The sequence below is a fragment of the Trypanosoma brucei genome, chromosome 6, assembly GCF_000210295.1.
Source record: "Trypanosoma brucei gambiense DAL972 chromosome 6, complete sequence".
In the NCBI taxonomy this organism is placed as follows: Eukaryota; Euglenozoa; class Kinetoplastea; order Trypanosomatida; family Trypanosomatidae; genus Trypanosoma; species Trypanosoma brucei.
Genome location: NC_026739.1, coordinates 292,068 through 312,550, shown reverse-complemented (window position 1 = coordinate 312,550; position 20,483 = coordinate 292,068). Strand labels below are relative to the sequence as shown.

At 44.6% G+C, this 20,483-nt stretch overlaps 8 protein-coding genes across 8 annotated transcripts; 7 read left to right on the top strand and 1 right to left on the bottom strand.

The window, feature by feature from the left end:
- Positions 1–526: 526 nt before the first annotated feature.
- Positions 527–1,594, top strand: TbgDal_VI1200 (hypothetical protein, conserved; the record flags this gene model as incomplete). The annotated part of the gene is made up of 1 exon (XM_011775625.1): positions 527–1,594. The coding sequence occupies one exon, from the start codon at positions 527–529 to the stop codon at positions 1,592–1,594; it is 1,068 nt and encodes a 355-aa protein (XP_011773927.1).
- A 106-nt stretch (positions 1,595–1,700) lies between these two features.
- On the bottom strand, positions 1,701–2,084 carry TbgDal_VI1190 (hypothetical protein, unlikely; the record flags this gene model as incomplete). The annotated part of the gene is made up of 1 exon (XM_011775624.1): positions 1,701–2,084. The coding sequence occupies one exon, from the start codon at positions 2,082–2,084 to the stop codon at positions 1,701–1,703; it is 384 nt and encodes a 127-aa protein (XP_011773926.1).
- Positions 2,085–2,613: 529 nt separating this feature from the next.
- On the top strand, positions 2,614–3,558 carry TbgDal_VI1180 (hypothetical protein, conserved; the record flags this gene model as incomplete). Its single annotated transcript, XM_011775623.1, has 1 exon — positions 2,614–3,558. The coding sequence occupies one exon, from the start codon at positions 2,614–2,616 to the stop codon at positions 3,556–3,558; it is 945 nt and encodes a 314-aa protein (XP_011773925.1).
- Positions 3,559–4,962: 1,404 nt separating this feature from the next.
- On the top strand, positions 4,963–5,928 carry TbgDal_VI1170 (aquaporin 3, putative; the record flags this gene model as incomplete). Its single annotated transcript, XM_011775622.1, has 1 exon — positions 4,963–5,928. One exon carries the CDS (start codon positions 4,963–4,965, stop codon positions 5,926–5,928), a length of 966 nt encoding a protein of 321 aa, XP_011773924.1.
- A 2,555-nt stretch (positions 5,929–8,483) lies between these two features.
- Positions 8,484–10,388, top strand: TbgDal_VI1160 (lysyl-tRNA synthetase, putative; the record flags this gene model as incomplete). Its single annotated transcript, XM_011775621.1, has 1 exon — positions 8,484–10,388. The coding sequence occupies one exon, from the start codon at positions 8,484–8,486 to the stop codon at positions 10,386–10,388; it is 1,905 nt and encodes a 634-aa protein (XP_011773923.1).
- A 968-nt stretch (positions 10,389–11,356) lies between these two features.
- TbgDal_VI1150 (alkyl-DHAP synthase) lies at positions 11,357–13,198 on the top strand (the record flags this gene model as incomplete). The annotated part of the gene is made up of 1 exon (XM_011775620.1): positions 11,357–13,198. The coding sequence occupies one exon, from the start codon at positions 11,357–11,359 to the stop codon at positions 13,196–13,198; it is 1,842 nt and encodes a 613-aa protein (XP_011773922.1).
- Positions 13,199–13,967: 769 nt separating this feature from the next.
- On the top strand, positions 13,968–15,278 carry TbgDal_VI1140 (hypothetical protein, conserved; the record flags this gene model as incomplete). Its single annotated transcript, XM_011775619.1, has 1 exon — positions 13,968–15,278. The coding sequence occupies one exon, from the start codon at positions 13,968–13,970 to the stop codon at positions 15,276–15,278; it is 1,311 nt and encodes a 436-aa protein (XP_011773921.1).
- Positions 15,279–15,483: 205 nt separating this feature from the next.
- Positions 15,484–20,208, top strand: TbgDal_VI1130 (hypothetical protein, conserved; the record flags this gene model as incomplete). Its single annotated transcript, XM_011775618.1, has 1 exon — positions 15,484–20,208. The coding sequence occupies one exon, from the start codon at positions 15,484–15,486 to the stop codon at positions 20,206–20,208; it is 4,725 nt and encodes a 1,574-aa protein (XP_011773920.1).
- Between the last annotated feature and the right edge of the window lie 275 nt (positions 20,209–20,483).

Below are 20,483 nucleotides of genomic sequence, written 5' to 3'. Positions count from 1 at the left end.
GCTTCAGCCACGATGAAGCGTAAAGAAACTTGCCTCAGTGGGAGAGCTATAGCTACGTTCCCGCAAACAAATATTGGGTCTCATGTGTGAGTCTGTGTTTTTATTTTTTTTTACTTTTTTTTCAAAAAAAAAAAAAGAGAGGTAGCTGGACGTAACGAATAGCAGCGTCAACGTGTAGAGGGTTGCAACTTCGTCAACAGCAGTTGTATTCAGAGGTTGGTTTCTTTATTTCTGATTTTTCTCCCTTCCCATGTACATCTTACCTTCCTACTGCTCTCCCCTTGATGTCAATCCTTCTTCTGTTCATGTAAAGAACCGAAGGAAAAGTGCCGCCACTACCTCCAAATCTATAAGACACGGCCATTTCACCACTACGGACCTAAAAGGATAAAAAGAGAGAAGAAAAAAAAAAAAGGAGTACTGCACCCGAGCTCCACCACCAAAAGGGAACCTTATTATTAGACAAGGCAAGGAGGGGAAAGAAAGTAACGAGTGATTAGGTAAGGAGAAAAAGAGACACTGTTCCATGGCAGCCAGTAGAAGTGATGAACCGTTTGACCCCTTCAAGGAGTTTGGCGGCTCCCCTGCACCGGTTGCCGCACCTCCAACAGCTGCAACGCCTTTCCAACCTGCAATGGCTCAACCAACAACTGCGTCATATGGGCAGCCGGCTCAACCGTACGCTCCAATGGCTCAACCGTCACCTCAGCCATACGCTCAACCAAATCAACCGTTTGCGGGTGTCACTGGCACATATGGAGGACAACCATCAGGACCTCAGATGTCTCCGTCACCCACAGGAATGGTTCCTCCTGCCGGTGTGCCTGGTGGAACTTACGGAAGCCAATCACCACCTCCTCCCCTTCAACAGCAACAAGGGGGCGAAATCTTTGCACAACCGTCGATGAAGATTTGGACCATCGAATTCTATCAGCAGTTTTTTGATGTAACCACTGAAGTTGTGCTCAACCGCATGAGGGATTCACTTATCCCCACCATGACACCCGATTATATGAAGAATCACACATGGGTAGCAGGTACCGGATCACTTGCTGATGTGGCGACCGACGGTCAGGATACCGCAAACGCCGTTAAACCTGACCTCTACGGTCCATTTTGGATTTGTACCACATTGTGGATGTTACTCGGTATTGTGAGCAACATCATGAGCCGCATTGAATATGGTAGGAATCCCAACCATGACAAGAAGTGGACATATGATTTCACTATGGCATCCATAGCGAGTCTTGTTATTTACCTCTACTGCTTTGGCTTCAGCTGTATTCTGTGGGGTGTGATGAGGTTTAAAAGTCTACCCTTGTCACTAACAGACACACTATGTCTCTACGGTTACAGCATGTTTGTTTTTATTCCTATTACAATCCTATGTGCTATTCCTATATCATTTGTTCAGTGGTTTCTTGTACTGATGGGCGGTGGTCTTTCAACTGCGTACCTGCTCACGAATTTCGGAAAGCTGTGGAAAGCAATGCTACCCGCACAGTGGCATCTTGGGTTGTCGGGGCTGGTTGCTGTGCTTCATCTCCTTATTACATTGTCGTTCAAGTTTTACTTCCTTAACTACAGCTTTTAGGTGGTGATCGTTTCGCCATATTTACACGTTAGTCACGCCGTGTCTGCTTCCACTTGTTGCTATTGTGTTATTACTGCCGCCGTCGCTATTAACGTTTTGTTATTGCTTACCTTCCAAACCGCCAAATGAACCGTTTATTAACTTCCTTTTTTTTTTTTCTTCTGCTTCTTCCTTTTGTTTTGGAGGGAGAGAGGAGGAGCGGATATGAGATGATGATGATGAGGTGCGGGCTGGCATGGTTGGTTGTTGATATGAAAGGAAAACCAAAGGAGAAACGTGCGAGATAATTGGAAGGGAAAAGGGGGGGAAAAAAAGGAGAAATTGATGGCTGGAAGGTAAACTGGACGAAAGGAGGGGAAGGAGAGGCGTAAGTGCTGGAGAGGAGCGAATGAAAGAAAAAGAAAAGAAAAAAAGGTTGTGTGAAAAGGACTGACTGAGAGAAGATATGGATATATGAGGGATGAAAAAGGAAGAAGTGACTAGCGATCATGTGCGCGTGAACTGAAGAGAAGAGGATAGACCCATATGGAAGGTTTTTTGAGAGGGGGAAAAGAAAAAAGAAAAAAGAAAAACTACTGAATTTTTATTGGCGCCTTCACGAAGGAATAATGTGAAGGCAGCTACAAGGTGATTCTATCTCACCCTCTGATTGATTCTCTTCACTCACACATACCGATGCATTCCATGCCACCACATTATCCAATTTTCATGGAATTGTGACGAGTTCTGTATTGCTGTTATACCATTTTTATATTTTGTTACATTGTGCTACCTGTGGTTACTATTGTTGTTGTTGTTGTTTTCTTTTTGGTGGAACGTAAGAAACACTAATGAATATGTTGCACTATCTCAAACATACGTGATTTTCTTCCGCTTTTCATGGAACCAACTGTATATGCGATGTTTCAGGCCTTGCGCGCTGTAAGGAAACCAAAGGGCAGGAAAAGACAGAAAGGCGGTAGCATAGGTAAAATTAATTTAAAAAAAAAATACTTAACCAAAAAAGAACAAAAAGGAAAATGCGGCCCGTGATTGTGATGCTTCTCCACGAAGAACAAGACACCGGCGCATATATGATAAAGTACCTCGTCACTAGAGGAATGGATTTTGTCATGTTTCGTTGCTGGGAAGAACGGGTTGCTTCGCTTGTGCCCAAAGCTGCTGGTGAGACGATTCGGTGCCTACCGGTGGCAAACAAGCCCCATCATTATGTACCGTGTCTGGTTAATTCCACAGCAGCTCCCAGCACTGAATCTGAATCATTAGTAACAACCTCAACCTCTTTAGCACCCGTATCTTCCAATGTTGCGGAGGATTGCCGCATCCGTGCCGTGGCGAGCTTTGGCGGCTCGATGAGTGTTAATGATGAATTATCCTACTTTGAATCGATTCGCTCCCTCATGCGGTCGTGCTTGGAGAAGAGGATTCCCATCATTGGGCATTGTCTCGGGGGCCAGTTGCTTTCAAGTGCGCTGGGCGGCCGCATTGTGCTTTCAGAAAATATTGAAGTTGGTTGGTATGAAATGGTGGTGGAGGAGGCGGAGGATGCGAAGGATTGGTTCGGTGGACGGAAACGCTTCGATGCGTTTCATATTCACACGGATTCCTTCACCATCCCACAAGGTGCTCGCCGAATTGTAACCGGGGCATATTGTGCCAATCAAGCCTTTCAGGTTGGGGATCAGTTTGCTCTGGGAATGCAATTTCATCCTGAAGTGGACGAGGATAAGGTGAGAAGCCTCATTTCTTCTCAATTCCCCACATTATACACCGAAGAGGAACTTGCAGATATTCTCAGAAAAGGAGCTGAAGGTGCGAAAAGGCCTGATGGGAGGCTACTTGTGTCCCCAGGTTCCATGACACGCGAGTGTATTGAAAAGTGCCTTCGTGAGGGACGTATCGAACAGAACCGTCCCATTGCAGACAGTATTTACGACACGTGGTGTTCTGGTTTCCTTTTTTAAGGTAATCGCAACAGTTTGGCGGGGGGGCGCCATAATCTTATTATGGCGCTTGAAGGGAAGGGGTTAACACGACACACGTATACGCGAGAGCTGCACGTTTATTTCGTAAAAGAAAAAAAAAAGAGTATAAGGGAATCAATGGATGTTAGAACGAAATATAGTAATTTCCAAAAAGAAAAAAAAAGAGAGGGAGATAATTTTCCTTTTTTTTTTTTTTAAGGGAAAGATATAAATATATATATATATATATATATATACGGGGAGTGAAAGCAGAAAGATTGCGCCAAAGATATGGTATAACTTTTAATTCGCAGAAAAACAGTGAAAAAAAAACAAAGAAAGAACGATAGACTAATCGATAAAAAATAAAATAGCTTTACTTCACCACTCCATGACACTTGCGCTGAACTGTGTATTTTTTAAAGGCAAGTAATAGAGAAAAGTGGAGACATAACCGAACGGGTGTACGCGTGCTTCTGGGAAGGCGAATATTAGTACTTGCCTTTTTGTGTGCGTGTTTTTTTATACGGTTTTTTTTTCCCCCGCTTGATACTTTTCTATCGCTCAGCATCTGAATTTTTTTTTTTTGTCGCGTAGCATAATCGTGTCCCATCTTCTTTTTATTTTCCGACAGCAAGAATAACGAAAACAAAACAAAAGGGAAATTATTCCTTATTAACCTTTCTTTTTTTTTTTACCTATTTATATGAATATAAATTGAAATATATTGAAATATATATATATATGCGTATTTTTTCCTCGATATTAATTTTTTAAAAAAATCAGTGAAAAAAAAAAGAGGTATCTTGCACCTGTGCGCAGTAGCTGGAAGGTAAACGAACTCATTTCCGTGGGGAGTGGAGACGTTCTTCCACTTAACCCCATCAAACGATGTCGCCTTTATTTTTATTTCTGCATCTCTCCATCTGACTTAATATGTATATATAAATATATGTGGCTGTGTTTATACTATTTGCATGTATTCCCTCTTTTCCCCTTTTATTTTTATTTTATTCTGCTTTGCTTTCTTTTTTCTCCGTGCTCCAACAACTTATTACCATTGCTTATGGTACGGTAAATAAATACATACATTTAATTGGTCAACTCGAAAAAAAGGAAGAAAGAAAATTATTCAGATATATCACAGAATAAAGCAGGCATCTTCTTTGTTGTTGTTGTTGTTTTTCGTTCGTTCTATCAAAAAAAAACCACACAAGCGGGAGAACAATATATATATATATATATATATATAAAGAAAAAAAAAAGGAAAGGGGCCCACCACAATCAAAAATAGACCGGTAAACACTTTTGTTTTTTTCTTTTTTTGTTACTTCCCCCTGGTGCTGCTGGCGTATTATTACTATTACTATTATTATTATTATTATTACTACTATAACTATTACCATGTCTGACGAAAAAATTAACGTGCATCAATATCCATCAGAGGCCGATGTGCGTGGCTTGAAGGCCCGAAACGGAGGTGCCTGTGAGGTTCCTTTTGAAGAAAATAATGAACCCATTCCCAACCGGAGTGCCAATCCACAGGAAAAGAATGAAAACGAGTTGGTGGGTGATAATGCGGACAATGAAGCACATGATGCCGTTGATGTCAACTACTGGGCTCCACGACAACTGCGTTTGGATTACCGCAACTATATGGGTGAGTTTCTTGGAACCTTTGTCCTACTTTTCATGGGTAATGGTGTAGTGGCCACAACAATTTTGGATAAGGATTTGGGATTTCTCAGCATCGCGTTTGGTTGGGGAATTGCTGTTACGATGGGTCTTTATATTTCATTGGGAATATCTTGTGGTCATCTTAACCCGGCGGTTACCCTCGCCAATGCCGTTTTTGGTTGTTTCCCATGGAGGCGGGTACCCGGTTACATCGCAGCACAAATGCTCGGTGCTTTTGTTGGTGCGGCATGTGCTTATGGTGTTTATGCTGATCTTCTGAAGCAACACAGCGGTGGGTTGGTTGGTTTTGGTGATAAGGGTTTTGCCGGTATGTTCAGCACGTACCCACGCGAAGGGAATCGTCTCTTTTACTGCATCTTTTCCGAGTTTATCTGCACAGCAATTCTTCTCTTTTGCGTCGGTGGCATATTTGATCCCAATAACTCACCTGCCAAAGGACATGAACCGCTGGCAGTTGGTGCTCTTGTGTTTGCTATTGGAAACAACATTGGTTATGCATCCGGTTATGCGATTAATCCGGCTCGTGATTTTGGTCCAAGAGTTTTCTCCGCTATTCTCTTCGGTTCCGAGGTGTTTACGACGGGAAATTATTACTTTTGGGTGCCGTTGTTTATCCCCTTCTTGGGAGGCATTTTTGGCCTTTTCCTCTACAAATACTTTGTTCCGTACTAATACACGCGCAAAGGTTATAAGACGAGCAACGTAGTGAAAACAACCCCCTTTTCTCCTTCTCCCTTTTCTCCCCTTCCTCTCCAAAAAAAAAAAAGGAAAACAAAAAAAAGAAACAGAGCCAAAAAAAAGGGGGGAAAAAGAACAAGACAAAATGAAAGTAAACGAATGAAAATTGTACTGATGTTGAAGGAAGAAAAGAAGGGAAAAGGGGGAAAGGAACCGCTTGCGGGTTGTAGCATTTAGACTTAAAGATAAGCTCTGAAGTGTAACCGTGACATTTTCTTTGCGCATTTGCATATTCAAGTGCTTGCGACTCTCGCGAGAAGCAAACAGAAAATGGAAGGGGTCCATTTAAAGGAAAAAAAAAGGGATTTAAGAAGAGAGGGATGAAAAAAGGCAAAAACACACAAAAAAAAAAGAAACGAATGTTGGGAAGTGGAAATATCAAAACGAGTATAACGATTAACTATTATTATTATTATTAATAATTCTTTGTTTGTTTATCATCACTATCATGGTTACGATTATTAAAATCAGTATCATTAAGTGACATTAATAAGCGATAAAATGTACTGGACGAAGCAAATGTTCGAAACGATGTTTTTCTGTTGGTGTTTTCGTTGTTCTTAATTTGTTTAATTAAGTAGCGGAAAATGCAAGTAACCAACAGTAACAGCAACAGAAACGAAAAAAAAAAAGAAAGAAGAATGGGGATATGGAGTTTTGATTCGTCTTCGCGTTCTGTTATGTTGGGTTTGCTGTTGCTGTTGGTGTTACTGTTAACTCTCTCTCTCTCTCTCTCTCTCTCTCTCTGTCTGTGTCTGTGTGTGTTTATTTTCAGTTTGTTTGTATTTAATTAATCCTCCTCCTCCTCCTCCTCCACTTCCCAACTCTATGTCCAAAGGGAAAAATAAAATGAAAGAAAAGGGTGAAAAGTGTCTGTAAGAGTTGCAACGATTTAAAAAAAACAAGAAGGAAGGAAAGTGAAGTGATGTGATGTGATGTGAAGTGTTTCGGAAAAGGCATTTTTGAGCGTGATTTTTCTTTTAAAATCAAATTCTGCCTTTCCCACCCTTCTTTTTTCTTTGTTAACTCTTCCTTCCTTCGAAATAAAAAAAGGGATTTTTTAATTTTTTTTTTTTCCCCCTCTTTTGCCTCACCGTCACTTTGTTCTTTTTGTTACACGTATTTTTATTGAGCGTTTCTTAGTTGTGTTTTTCCCCCTACTTTTAAATGGTCGATTGTTTAAATTTTTTTTTTTCGTTATATCTTTTTTCCTTTTGTTTTCCTCTGTCTACTATTCCTTTCCAAATATTGAAATAAGAGCGAACGGTTTCCCCTTTCCTTTTGCTTTTTTTTTTGATTTTACTTGCGTATATCTTCTTATATCTTATTTTATTTATTTTATTCTTATATTTCCGCTGCTGCTTTGTTTTGTTTTTCCTTATTGTACAACTGTTTTGCTTCCTTTGTTCAGTTTTTTCATTGGTGAATGAACAAACAAGTAATTTAATTGATAAGTTGATTGATTGGTTAATTTGTTTGTGAAAGCCTTCATTGAACAATTAAGCAAAAAAGAAAAGGAAAAAGAAAAAGGAAAAAAGGGAAGACATTGATGATGAACGGTACTGTAAATGAAATAAAGCAATGAATTAAGGAGCGAATAGGGGAGAGAGTTATGGGGGAGGGGGGGAAAAAAAAAAAAGTGAAATGAGAGGGAAAAGAAATCATGATCGTCAATGTTTATGTTATATTCTTTTTTGTCTGTGTTTGTTTTTGTGTTTGTTTGTTTGTTTTTCTTTAACCCGTCTTCTTTTTCTTTCTTATTTCTTCAATTGTCTTTCCATCCTCTTTTCACACTCTCTCTCTCTATTTATTTATTTTTTTTTTAGAGAGGCCACTTCATTTCTTTCTGCTGCCATATGGTAGAGGAGATAAGGGAAATAGAGGGTAATATGACGAGTTTAAAAAGAAAAGAAAAGAAAAGAAAAAAAAGAAATATAAATCAAAGGAAAAGGGAAGGCATGCTTGACTGTTATTTTATCTATTATTATTATTTTTTTTTGAAACTTACTCATACAACTCTATGCACTGATACAAATATGAATGACTTTTTATTACTTTCCTCTTCTTTTCGTCTATTTGTCTTCTTTTTGTTTTTTTTTCTATCATTTTATGTAAACTCCCCTTCCTTCCGTTACTATTAACATCACCACACAATCACACATGTATACATATACATCAAAGCAAATAGCAATTACAATAGCCACATCAAGGTTATTACAGTACACCTTAGGATCACTTTATTTTATTTTTACTTTTTATTTTATTTTTTATTTTTCCTTTGTTTCGCTTTTGTCACGTTTGTGTTATTTAATCGGTAAGAAAAAAAAAGAAAAAGAAAAGAAAACTAAACACGCATCACACAATCCATTTCATCCGTATATTATTTACTCTCATTATTCCTATTATTGTCTTCGTTGTTTTGTTTTGTTTTTTGTTTTTTTGTTTTTTGTTTTTTGTTTTTTTTCTTACAGATATCCCCCAATTGAACGATGCGCCGTTGGGGAGCGGCGGGACCTCTTCGGAGCGGCCTTCAGCTCCGGCAGGTGGCCTCAGCGGCCCGAAGGCGGCAGCCCGCACAACTTAAAATACCAATAAGTGATGCACCGGCACATGTGAAGGCCATGGAGAGGCCGAGATCAAAACTCGAAACCCCGGCAGCGTACAGTTCCTTCCGTAGCACAGAAACCATTGAGGAATTTAGGGAAAATTACAAATACCTGGCGGCAGGCGAGAGGGAAACATCAGTAACGGCCCGAGTCGCTGGTCGTATCACAAGTTTGCGGGATATGGGAAAGATGCTTTTTGCGACAGTACGATCTAGTGGTGTGGATCTGCAGTTAGTCGTGCATGTCGGGGAACATTTCACACGAGACTGCTTGAAGCAACTGAGAGCTTCATTGCGTGTTGGAGACATTGTGGGAGCTGAAGGTATTCCATGTAGGATGCAGCGCGGTGAGTTGTCTTTAGCTGCCAGTCGTGTGGAGGTGCTGGCGCCATATGTTTGTAGGGACCAGGTCGTCTGCCCAGATCTACGTGGCTTTACGCAGCTGCAAGACAATGATGTGAGGTATCGATATCGCTTTGTGGATATGATGACCAATCGGTCCGTTATCGACACTATTAGAAAGCGTCACACAGTGCTGCGGTCACTCCGTGAGTACTTGGATATGAGACACTTTGTTGAGGTAGAGACACCGATTCTTCACGCTGTAGCGTCCGGTGCAAATGCAAAACCTTTTGTGACGCATCACAACGCAAATAATGCAGACCTCTTCCTACGCGTTGCACCAGAGTTATACCTGAAACAGTGCGTCGTCGGAGGTATGGAACGGGTGTATGAAATTGGTAAAGTATTTCGTAACGAGGATGCTGATCGCAGTCACAACCCGGAGTTTACCACGTGTGAATTCTACGCAGCATACCACACATACGAAGACCTTATCACCATGACAGAAGACATCTTTCGCCATCTCGCGCTACGGGCAAACGGGACGACGCAACTGCAAATCCAGTGTGAACGGGCTGGTATCACACGGGAAATTGATTTGGGTGCAACATTCCGGCGCATTAGTGTTTATGATGAAATTCAGAGTGCATCCGGTGTCGAGCTCCCACCACCCAATGAACTTAACACACCAAAGGGACTTGCATACATGTCCGCCATCATGCTGCGCCATGACATTCAGTTTCCAGCCGTACGCACAGCGGCAAAGATGTTTGATAAACTCATTGACTTCTTTATTACAAGTCACATAGTAGAGCCAACCTTCGTGATGGATCATCCCATCTTCATGAGCCCTCTCGCGAAGGAACACTCATCTCGGCCTGGTCTGGCTGAGCGTTTTGAGCTGTTTATCAATGGTATTGAATACTGCAACGCATACAGTGAACTTAATGATCCACAGGAACAGTGTCATCGGTTCCAGCAACAATTAATAGATCGACAAGGTGGCGACGAGGAGGCCATGCCGCTGGACGAGACCTTTTTGAAATCCCTGCAAGTTGGTCTTCCACCAACTGCTGGTTGGGGAATGGGCATTGACCGAGTTGTTATGCTGCTAAGCGGCTCAAGTACCATACGAGATGGAATCATTTTCCCTTTACTACGGCAGGATACGAGATCGCATGATTGCAAGCGGCGGCACCGGGTGGCCACATTTTTTGATTTCAATCACCAAATGGCACTCTTGTGTCTTAGTGGCGTTGAGCAGGAAATGAAAAGACGTGGCTTCCCCGAGGCATCATGTGCTCATATTCGCGAGCTGCGGCAGACTATTCGAGACTTGGGGCAGCGAAGCGGTGAGTCGGATTTAACAAATTTTAACTGCGGTGAATGGTGGTCGGGTCTGACAAAAACTATGATTCGGCTGATGTGTGGTAGACCACGTTCCTGATTTTTTTTTTGGGGGGGGAAGGGGGAAGGAATGCCTATGTGAAATTTTGCCTGCGCGAAATTTTCTTCAGTCTACTTAGTTGTTACCACAATTGTTACGATTATTTGTTGCCTCTTTTTTTTTTCTCATTGAGCGCTCCATATGGTTACCGATCCTTAGCTCAGTGTTGTGTCTGGGTGGGTTATAGTTGTATTGTAGTGTTAGTTGATGTCGGAGACATGCCCTTGCCAGCGTGTGGTTATGCACTTACTACTGCCACTTGTGTTGTGGTGTCCTGTTGTTTTCGTCTCTTCGTTTTTTTTTTAAAGGTTTTCCGTCCCCTTCTTCTTTCACACCTTGTACAATTGGGAAGGTACCATATGCAAATATAAAAATAAAAAGGAAGAAATAAACACATGCGTGTATATACATATGTATTTATTTGTGTGTTTACCTGATTATTTGTTTTGCATGGGACTCTGTTTGGGTGCGTTATGAAGTCCCTCATTGTTTGTGGAAACCCATCGGGATGCCTAAAAGAAAAGTGAAGCCGTTGCCTTTTAAATGCTTTCCCGGTGGCGGCAGCGAGTTTCGTATGACTTTCGTCTCAACCTTTTCTTGTGAAGGAAATCCTCACGAGGAAAGAGACAATAATGAAAGAGAAAAGAAGTCCACAGAACACCAAAAAGGATATTGTTTGCATTCCATCCCTGATCCTCTGTTGTTTCTTTTACATACGATGTCCTTGATGCATCTGCTATTATTATTACTTTTTTTTTCTTTTGCAGTTAAATCCAGGATAATTTTAACGAAAAGAAGTTGAAAAACTAAAGGGGAACAAAAAGCCACTCATAGAAGTTTTAGAGCAACTCAATTGTTGTACGACATACTGGTATAACATAATAAAAAATAACAGTAATCATCGTTGTAATTCGGCAATATTTTTACATATTAATTCCGTTACCGCAATTTAAAATCAAAACAACAAAATGGATAAGAGAATGATTACTGATGCATTTGAAGAAATCAAATGGAATGGCTGGGGGGACACTGGCGTGTGTATCAAATACGATGAGGCGAGGCAACTCCCCATACACACAAATGGAAAGCCGATGAAGCATCTTCTGAAGTTCATGAAGGACGATGTCCTCAAGGTGAAGGGAGAGTTTAAAATTAAGCCCACACCCGGGCTAACAAAAGAGGAGGCCATTAAACGGCTCCCACCACCTGTAGTGAAACAACCATTCGTGGATGAGTTGCGTCAGGTTTTGTCAAAAGATCAGATCCGTCTCGACGCATATGCCCGCCTGACGCACATCTTTGGTAAAAATTATCGCGACCTTTGGCGTGTGAGGCGTGGTATGATCGACCGCCCACCCGATGCGGTCATTCTCCCCAACAACCACGATGATTGCGTAAAGATTATGGAATTGGCACAAAAACACAACGTTGTTGTTGTGCCATTCGGTGGTGGCACAAATGTGACAGGTGGCGTGGAGCCGAATCCCTTTGAGACGCGACGTATGGTTATCTCCATTGACATGCGACGGATGGGGCGAATGCTTCATATAGACACAGAATCTGGTACCGCTGTGTTTGAAGTGGGAGTGCTTGGCCCAGATATAGATGAGCAACTGAGCCGCTACGGTTTCATGATGGGTCATGACCCCGATAGTTATGCATATTCGACTCTTGGTGGCTGGATTGCTGCGCGAGGCAGCGGTGCCATGTCGAATAAATATGGAGATATTGAAAACATGATTCTCTCCATGCGGGTGGTGACACCTGTTGGCGTGGTGGAAACACCCCTTACCTCGCGACCCTGCGGTGTCGACTTGAACGCCATGTTTGTTGGGTCCGAGGGTGCCTTTGGACTTGTTACAGAGGCTGTTGTTAAGATTGAACGCCTACCAGAGGTGAAGCGTTACGAAGGCTGGCTCTTTCCCTCATTTGAAGTTGCTTTTACTGCTTTCCATACATGCACACGCAAGGGGATCCACCCTTGCACAATGAGGTTATACGACGAAGACGACACACGGCTCAGTTTTGCAGCAAGTACAGACTCCGGGTTGGTTAGTACATTCTTCAGCAAGTGCTTTAAGAAATACATCGCAACTGTGAAGGGATGGAACCTCAGCAAAATATCACTTGTGGTTGTCGGGTTTGAAGGAACCAAAGCCCAAACGAACTGTCAGCGGAGTGAATTGGTTGGCGTCTTCCAAGCCTTCGGTGCCACATGCTTGGGAACCAAGCCGGGTAACACGTGGCAAGAAAAGAAATACGACCTTCCGTACCTTCGCGATTTCGCTCTGGCTCACAATTTTTGGGCGGACGTATTTGAGACGAGTGTCCTCTACACGGACGCTATTCACTGCTGGAGAGCAGTCAAGAAATCGTTTGCGGAAGTGATGGCCGAGAATGGTAAGAACGCATGGATAGGCTGCCACACTGCACATCAGTACCGTTTTGGTTGCTGTTTGTATTTCACCTTTATTGGCGGGCAGGCCGACGAAAATGACCTCAAGATCTTTTTGCAAGTAAAAAAAAGGGCGATGGAAGTCATGTTACAGCACAGAGGAAACCTAACTCACCACCATGGAATAGGTTATGAGCACGTCCCATGGATGAAGCGTTACAATGGTGAGGGTGGGTTAGACGCAATTATGAAGTTCAAGAAAGCGCTTGATCCAAAGAACATATGTAACCCGGGAAAACTGCTCCCCTCACCCCCTTCGGAGAAGGAAACACCAAAGGCCACACAGGCCCGTCAGAATCGTGAAATGATGTTTGACAAAATGGGCATTCCCGGGGCTCTTCAGGCTCACCTCTGAGGGGTCATGTGTATTTATGCACACTCATGCCCGTTCGTTGTACCAGCGGGGAAATTGTGTTATGTGTGCAAAAAGTCTCGCTAAGATAGTTGTGCGGCTGCGGTTAAGTATAATCTGTGGTGAGCAATACATACTTTGTTATCCTGGTACGTAAAAATTGTTGACAGCGTAACGACCATGTTACCTATGTTTAGCCCCATGGGGGCACTAACACATTAGGTCCTTGTGTTTAAAACGAAATAATACAGTGCATGCAACCGACAACGGGAAAATAAAAAGGAGAAAAATTAAGGTAATGGTAGCACAACTCGGCGGTGCAAGGCGGCCGTCTGGGAGACTGGTCGTTAAAGCGGCTATTGGGTTGAGGTTCTCTTATAGTAACGTTATTTACAGGAGGTTTCCTTGGAAATAACGTGCATTTTTTTCCACGGGATTGTTCTCAAGAACTGCCGGTACAGCATTATGCACTTCCCCCCATTTGTTCCTTACGTTGTCTTTATTATCACAACTCCGTTTGTGTTTCCCGCACCTTCAAACGCCCCACCTTTGCTCGTCTTCGGACATGTTTTACGTTCATACAAATATATGCGTCATTAGGTGGACGTTTTTGTGTTAGCGTGGTCGAAGGGTTTTGTTTTTGGCTTTTCCAGCTTTCTCCTGTCGTCGTCGTTGTCGTTGTTGGGAACCGATTAGCACTCGTCACTTATTCCCCTTCCCTATTGTCCTTGATTTAATCCCTCCCACCACTCCTCCGCATGTTCTTTTCGGCATGTGTTCCAACCCCGGGGGAATTAGTTGCGCATTGTTCACGTGCATTACGAGTTACATTGCACAACAACCACATGAAAACACACCGTGGGTCTGGTACGCGACGCACCCGCGGTCTGCGCTTGCGATGATTGCAAAACCGTCGAAACAGCAGCGATACGTGTATCAGCGACTCCCATCAGTGGATAGTGATGGGAAAATGACAGTTAGGGCGAACATTTCTCTCCATGGTGTGAAACTGAATGGAAGTACCGTCCGCGTGCCGTTGCTGGCGGCGGCAGCGCATGTGAAGTTAGCTGCAGCACTAGGCAAGTGTCCTGTCCGTGCGATGTTTGACTCCAATTGCGTAAAAGCATTGGGTGATTTCTTTAACTCCCTTCAACGTGCCTCAGGTGGTTGCCTGGTAGTGGAGTTGCTCCGGCTTCAGACCACTGAATTCGGTGCTCTGTTGGAACGCCATCGGCTGCGACCAGCTCAAGTACTTGATATCCTTCGGACGGTGGTATGTCTTGTGCTGGAGGGGGCTTGCGAAGTGGACCTCACACCCATGATTGTACATGAGTTAACTAAATTACAGTCCCTTCATGTCTCAGGTGGAAATTTATTCTCGCTCTCTGCCCTCCGGGGTTCGAAGACACTGTTGGACATCGATGTAAGTGGTGTGTCCATCACGCACCGCGACGTTAATTTATTGGGTCAAATGGCACAACTGCGCAGCCTAGTCGTTGATGGTTGCACGGGCGTCATAAGCCTTACACCATTTACCGGTCATCCCTCGTTGCGTCACCTTTCGGCGGCAGGGTGTCCGAATCTTCGTCAGGTGGGATCACTCGGTACAATTCCAACCTTGGAATACGCAAATATATCCAGTACTGCTGTTTCTTCCGAGGACCTTCGACGGGGTCTTAAGGGTTTTATGGGAATTCGTGGGCTTGTTCTCGATCAGCTGAGCTTTGGTGAAGTGGAAGGGACAATTAGGACTCACAGGACTCACTGGAAGGTACAACGCCTCTCGCTAAAAGATGTGAGGTGTCCCAGGTACACGTGGGTAGCAACCGCAATATGCCTTGGCGATTTGTACTTGGATGGCACGCGCCTCATTGAAAGAGAGTTGTCGCTGCTATGCTCATCGCTCATATATCTGGAAAGGCTTTCCATTGCGAGATGCATGTGGCTCGTGACGTCCCTCAGAAGCCTTTTGGCTTTGAAACACATCCGCGAGGTGACCGTCTCCCGCCGCAGTTTGCTGGAGGAGAATGGCGTGGCAGAGTTGTGTGGAAGGGGGGTACGTTGCCACATTTGCTCCATGTAAGCGGCCTACCGCCACCAGAAGGCGGTGAAGTTATTTTGTCACGAGGTAAAGGTGGCTTGGCATTTGTGACCCAGTGAGGAAGTGGTGGAGGAACAACGAACATAAGGGATGTGGATGTCATCATCCGTACACTCCCTTTCCTAATGTTTTTACTGGTTCAATTATTGTTTAAGTTTCATTTGTGGCCTTTGCTCATCTGTTACTAATGTTCCTCCGTTACTTGGTATTTCGTCGTTCTTTTTGTTTGTTATTTTCACGTCTTCTTGTCTATCGAACATGTTTCTCAAGGCGTGGTGCTGATTGTTGTGTTGTGAGAATGTTTGCTTCCCAATCAATCAGCCTCTACAAGGAATGCTGTCAATTTTATAATGTCAAACCAAACACAGAGATTCTTCAGCAGGTGGACACACCACAGCTCATGTTGGAGGAGATTGACGCCTCCCGAACGCTCCTTGGCGAGCTTGGCGTAAAGGCGTTGCTTGACTGCATTTCCTGCCACGTGGGGATTCGAAGGGTGGTGCTAAAAAAAAATGGCCTGTCTACCACTTGTGTTGAGCATCTCTGTAGGTTTCTACGCGGCTCCCGCTACGTTTGTCATGTTGATGTATCTGAGAATCCTATGAACGTGGCCGCCGCGCGGGTGCTATGGGAGACCGCGCGGATTGTACCAACACTGACGGAAATTAATGTTGAGAAGTGCGAATTAGAGGATGAGTGGCCGCGCCGATTGGAGCGGTGCTGCAAGTCCAACGAGGAAACACAGGCAGCGGTTATCGCACCATGTGCGGAGGATCTGAATCCAATGCAATGGGATGTTGTGTTTGTTGCGGTGGCCGGACCTGCCTCATATGTGGAGAAGTATTCAACCGAGATATTGCCCCCTGTAAGCAGTCTTCTCGCGCAGTATAGACTTCGCGTTTGCTTACTAGCAATCGATGAAAATGATACGCCGGACGTGGCGGTTGCGAAAATAGAGCGGTGCGCCGAGAGGTATAATCACGGTTTGAGTTGGTGTGTTGCGCTCGTGGACGACGCCGTGCCATGGAATGAGGCCGCACTGAAGGCCGTTATGGCAACAGTTCAGCAAACACGACCCATTACAAAGCCGCTCAAGGACAAATTTGGCGCCATATGTAGTCCCGCGATAAAGTGCGTTACCAACTTTTTTGTGTACGATGTAACATTACTGAGCGAATCAGATGAGAAAGGGGAAGAGAAACCGGACACTGCAGGAGTAGTTGAGGTGCCTCCGGAAAAGTGGTTTCCAGCGGTGAACTGGGACGAAGTTGGAGACTGCGATGTTCCATCGGCAGTGCGTTTGAGAACCAAGAATTGCTGGAAGGTCCGCTGTCAGAGTGATCTATACTGTGCATTGACTGATGTCTTCTCGCGGAAATTCACCATGGACGAGGGTTCTCAGAACGAAGAGAAGGAGGTTGACGAGGAGAAGGCGTACATTCTGACTAGCGAAAAAGAGTCCCTGTTCTCATCATACCCAATGTGCAAAGAGATAGTATTGCACGTGGAGAAGCGTTTGTGGAGCACATGCGTACCTATTGTTCTTATCGGAACGGACGTGAAGGCTCACAATAATGTCCTCTCGTGGTTGGCTAACAAGTATGCGGAAAGTGGCCCTATGAAGGTGGTGTTTTACCCTTATAAACGTGACAACCGTAGTATGGTTGTGTTTTTGAGTTATCTTCTTGGCGTGCTGTCCAAATCCCCCATGGAGTTGTACCTTTCTCTTGATACGTTATGCAATGAAGTCCATGATGCAATTAGTCACTACGAGGACGAGCCGTTGTTACTGATCATTCCATCGATGGACACACTTGATAGCTGCGGAAACGACTACTGCTGTAGCCTGGATTGGTTGCCCTCGACCCTGCCTCCTAAAATTACCCTTGTCGTCTCAATTAAAACAGAGAGTCCCATTCTAGTCGCCTTTCGCAAGCGACTTCCTCAACCGTTTGAAGTGTTAAACGCCCCACTTCCAGACGAGGTGCGTTCATGGCTCTTTACTGAGGAACTTGTGCGGCGCGGCATATTAGGGGGAACTGCAGGTGGACATCAGGAGGATGGCGGGGACACCTCTAACTGTGAAGCATGGAAAAGAGTGGTGGGTAACGCATTCTTGAATAAGGATGGGTCCAAGTTTACAAGTTTTGACACTTACGCAGCATCACTTCTTTTCCGCTTCTCACTAACTACCGACTCAGAGGATGTCACCTTCTTCCTCCCCTCGGAGGTCCCTAATACGATGAGGGAGCTGTTGGTTAAGCTTCTGAAGGTCCACGAAGACCAGGGGGATCCTCTTACTGTGCGCTACGTCCTCACATGCCTTGCTGCGGCTTCCCTGCCTGTCACAGAGGTTGTATGCGTGTGTGAAAATCTCGGGCCATGCCCACGCAATAAAACGATCCCAGTTCTTCTCATGCTCATTGATGACGGCATTGTGGAAATTCACGGTGGTTCTGTGGCGCATTTGGCGGGGCCAGAGGTACACGAGGTTGTAAACTCCCTCTACAGCGATTTGTTGGATAATGTCAATGCATTGGTGGAAAATCATTTGTATCGCCTAGTCAAAACACGGAGCCCTGATCTCTCTCTGTGTTTCAGGCAAATTGGACCACTCATTTTTGTCAACGGTAGTTTTGAGAACGCGTACTCGCTCATTTTGGATGCCAGTATAATGGATGCCGCTTTTTCTAGAGAAAAGAGCAATACCCAATATGCCATTGACATCATTTTCCGTCTCTTGAATTCCTATCGGCTCCTGTCGCAGCTGCACGATGGGGAGTACTTTGTGTTCGATAAGCAGGATCAGAGCCAACGCCGTTCCGCCCTGCTGAATGCGGCTAAAGATATTCAATCATTTGACTGTTTCTTTTTTCAGTCCGCGCTTCAGTTGTCGGAAGTTTCGCCATATTACAGAGACGCCTCCACTTCAGAGGAAGTGCCATATTCGGTGCTTGCACCTCTGAACACGGCTGGGGAGGAGGGCTCCTCAATTTCCATCCACGTCAATGAAACCCCGATTTATGTTCACTTGCGTGAGAAATACCTCGTGATATCGACTAAAACAACTGTGTTTGTGTACTCCACTGGGAATTTCGATAAGGTAGTTGCCACGTTTGACACTACTTGCAACAAAGACGCCGTTTTCCAGGGTGCGCTCAGCGCTTGTGGTACCCGCATTGTTTTGATATGGGACAGACATCTCGCAACGTTTGACTTTTTGACGGGTGGTCACTCTAATGTTGATGATGTCACCGCTACACTGTCTGACAGGGCACTCGACGTGTTGGGGACTAATATTGCCGTACAACATAATTTGAGCAAATCTCTCTCAATTATGGACCTGACCAAGAAAAATAAAGTCATAATATTACCAACCCTAGAGGCGGAGGCACGTGAAGCATACTTTTTCGGTAGTTCCGTCCTCGCTACCAGTTTGTACGATTTATTTATTATCAGGGGATGCAGGGTGCAGAAACTTTCACATACGGGGGTAATCCGATGTGTGGCTTTCCCAGCAAGCGATCGTCTCATTGCCTCGTCAGTGGACGAAGACATATGGATTTGGTCCGGCGCTGGCGAGCTTTTACACATTGCTAATGCTGGGCGAACCCCTATTGAAGAACTTTACCTCAATTCTAACGGTGGGCAGCTGCTCTCCAGGCAGCAAGAGGGACTGAAATTGTGGGAGACTTCCAGCGGAAGGTTCAAGAAATTGGATCAGCTGTTCGACGAAATCCCCACGCAGTTGCTCATAACGGGGAGTGATTCCTTCATCATTGCTTTGTGTGGTTATTACCTTTATGTGTGGGATGCCAGCACCCGGCGACCTGTGGGTGTCCTCACGTGCGCCATCGGGGCAATTACCTTTGTGCAAGAACGGAATCAACTGGTCATGGCACTTACTTCTCGGAATGAAGTGAAAGTGTGGCGTCTGGGTGACAACCCATTCCTCTCCACGAAGGTGCTCCAGAAGAAGTCCTTGTCGTCCAATTGGCGGTTAAGCGGTAAATTGTCAGCTGTGTCAATTGAACGTATTACCGCAAATTCCAAAGGAACACTTTTCGCGGCTTTGGACTCCGACGGCGCATTGTTGCTTCAACCAACGAAAGGCGGTCCACCAACTGTCTGCGCTGTCAAAGAGGTCGAGGGCATGGTGTTCCTCTGTAACTATCTCGTGTTCTCTTTTAAGGAAAAGGCGGGGTGTTTTTGTTACATTGATCTGGATGAAGAGGAGTTCAAAGTATCGGAAATGCTTCTGCCGACTGATGCAAGAGAAAAAGTTTCACTGGACTTTGTAGCCGACCCGGACGACAGGTACCTTGCCGTTGTTTCAAACTTCGATAAAGGATCTACACTTTACGTGTACGAGGTGTCCACCTGGTCCCTACTGAACCAGTTTATTGGACACAGCGGCCACGTTTTTTATGGCTTCTTTGTCGAAGATGTTTTGATCAGTGTCTGCAAGGATCTCACGGTGCGCTGCTGGAGTCTTCAAAATCACGCAGAGAGGACTTCCTACAAGCATCCCTTCCAAATAGCAGCCGCAGCGCGTGACACAGAATCACCGGTGGTCTCACTCTTCTTTTTCGATGTTTATTTCCATCTCTTTCATCTACACGTAGATGGTGTTGACTCTTCCGCTCGTTTCGAAGTGCAGAAGGTCTCCACATTACCCCCACCAGCAACTCTGAAGCCTGTGCAATGCGTTTACGTTTCAGGGTTGGTTGTGGTAGTGGCCGGGTGCGGATCAGTTTTCCTGGTGAATGTCAGGCGGGGGGGAGCAGCGACCAAGTTATCAAATTACAAATGCCTCTGCGTTGCTACATATAAGAACGGTCCTGAGTCATTCGTGCTGACTGGCCACACAACCGGCGAGGTTCTCCTGAACGGCGTTCGCCACGGGCCATAAATATGTAAAGAAGTGGCTTCCCCTTTGTGTTGTATCTCTCCCTCTTCGTTGAAATGTGTCCTTGTGACATACGGGAGACGAAGGAAAGGCAGTCATGAGACCGTTTTCGCTTTCCCCACTTTCCTTCAAATGTCTGTCACACACATCACGCATCGCCACGTGTTTGTCCACCGATGTGGAGGACACAAAGCTTACGTTTTTGGCCGTTCGCATCGCAAACGCTATTGCTTTTCGGCAGCGTAAGAGGAGTAAAGGACACCCAGAGGGTCAATACG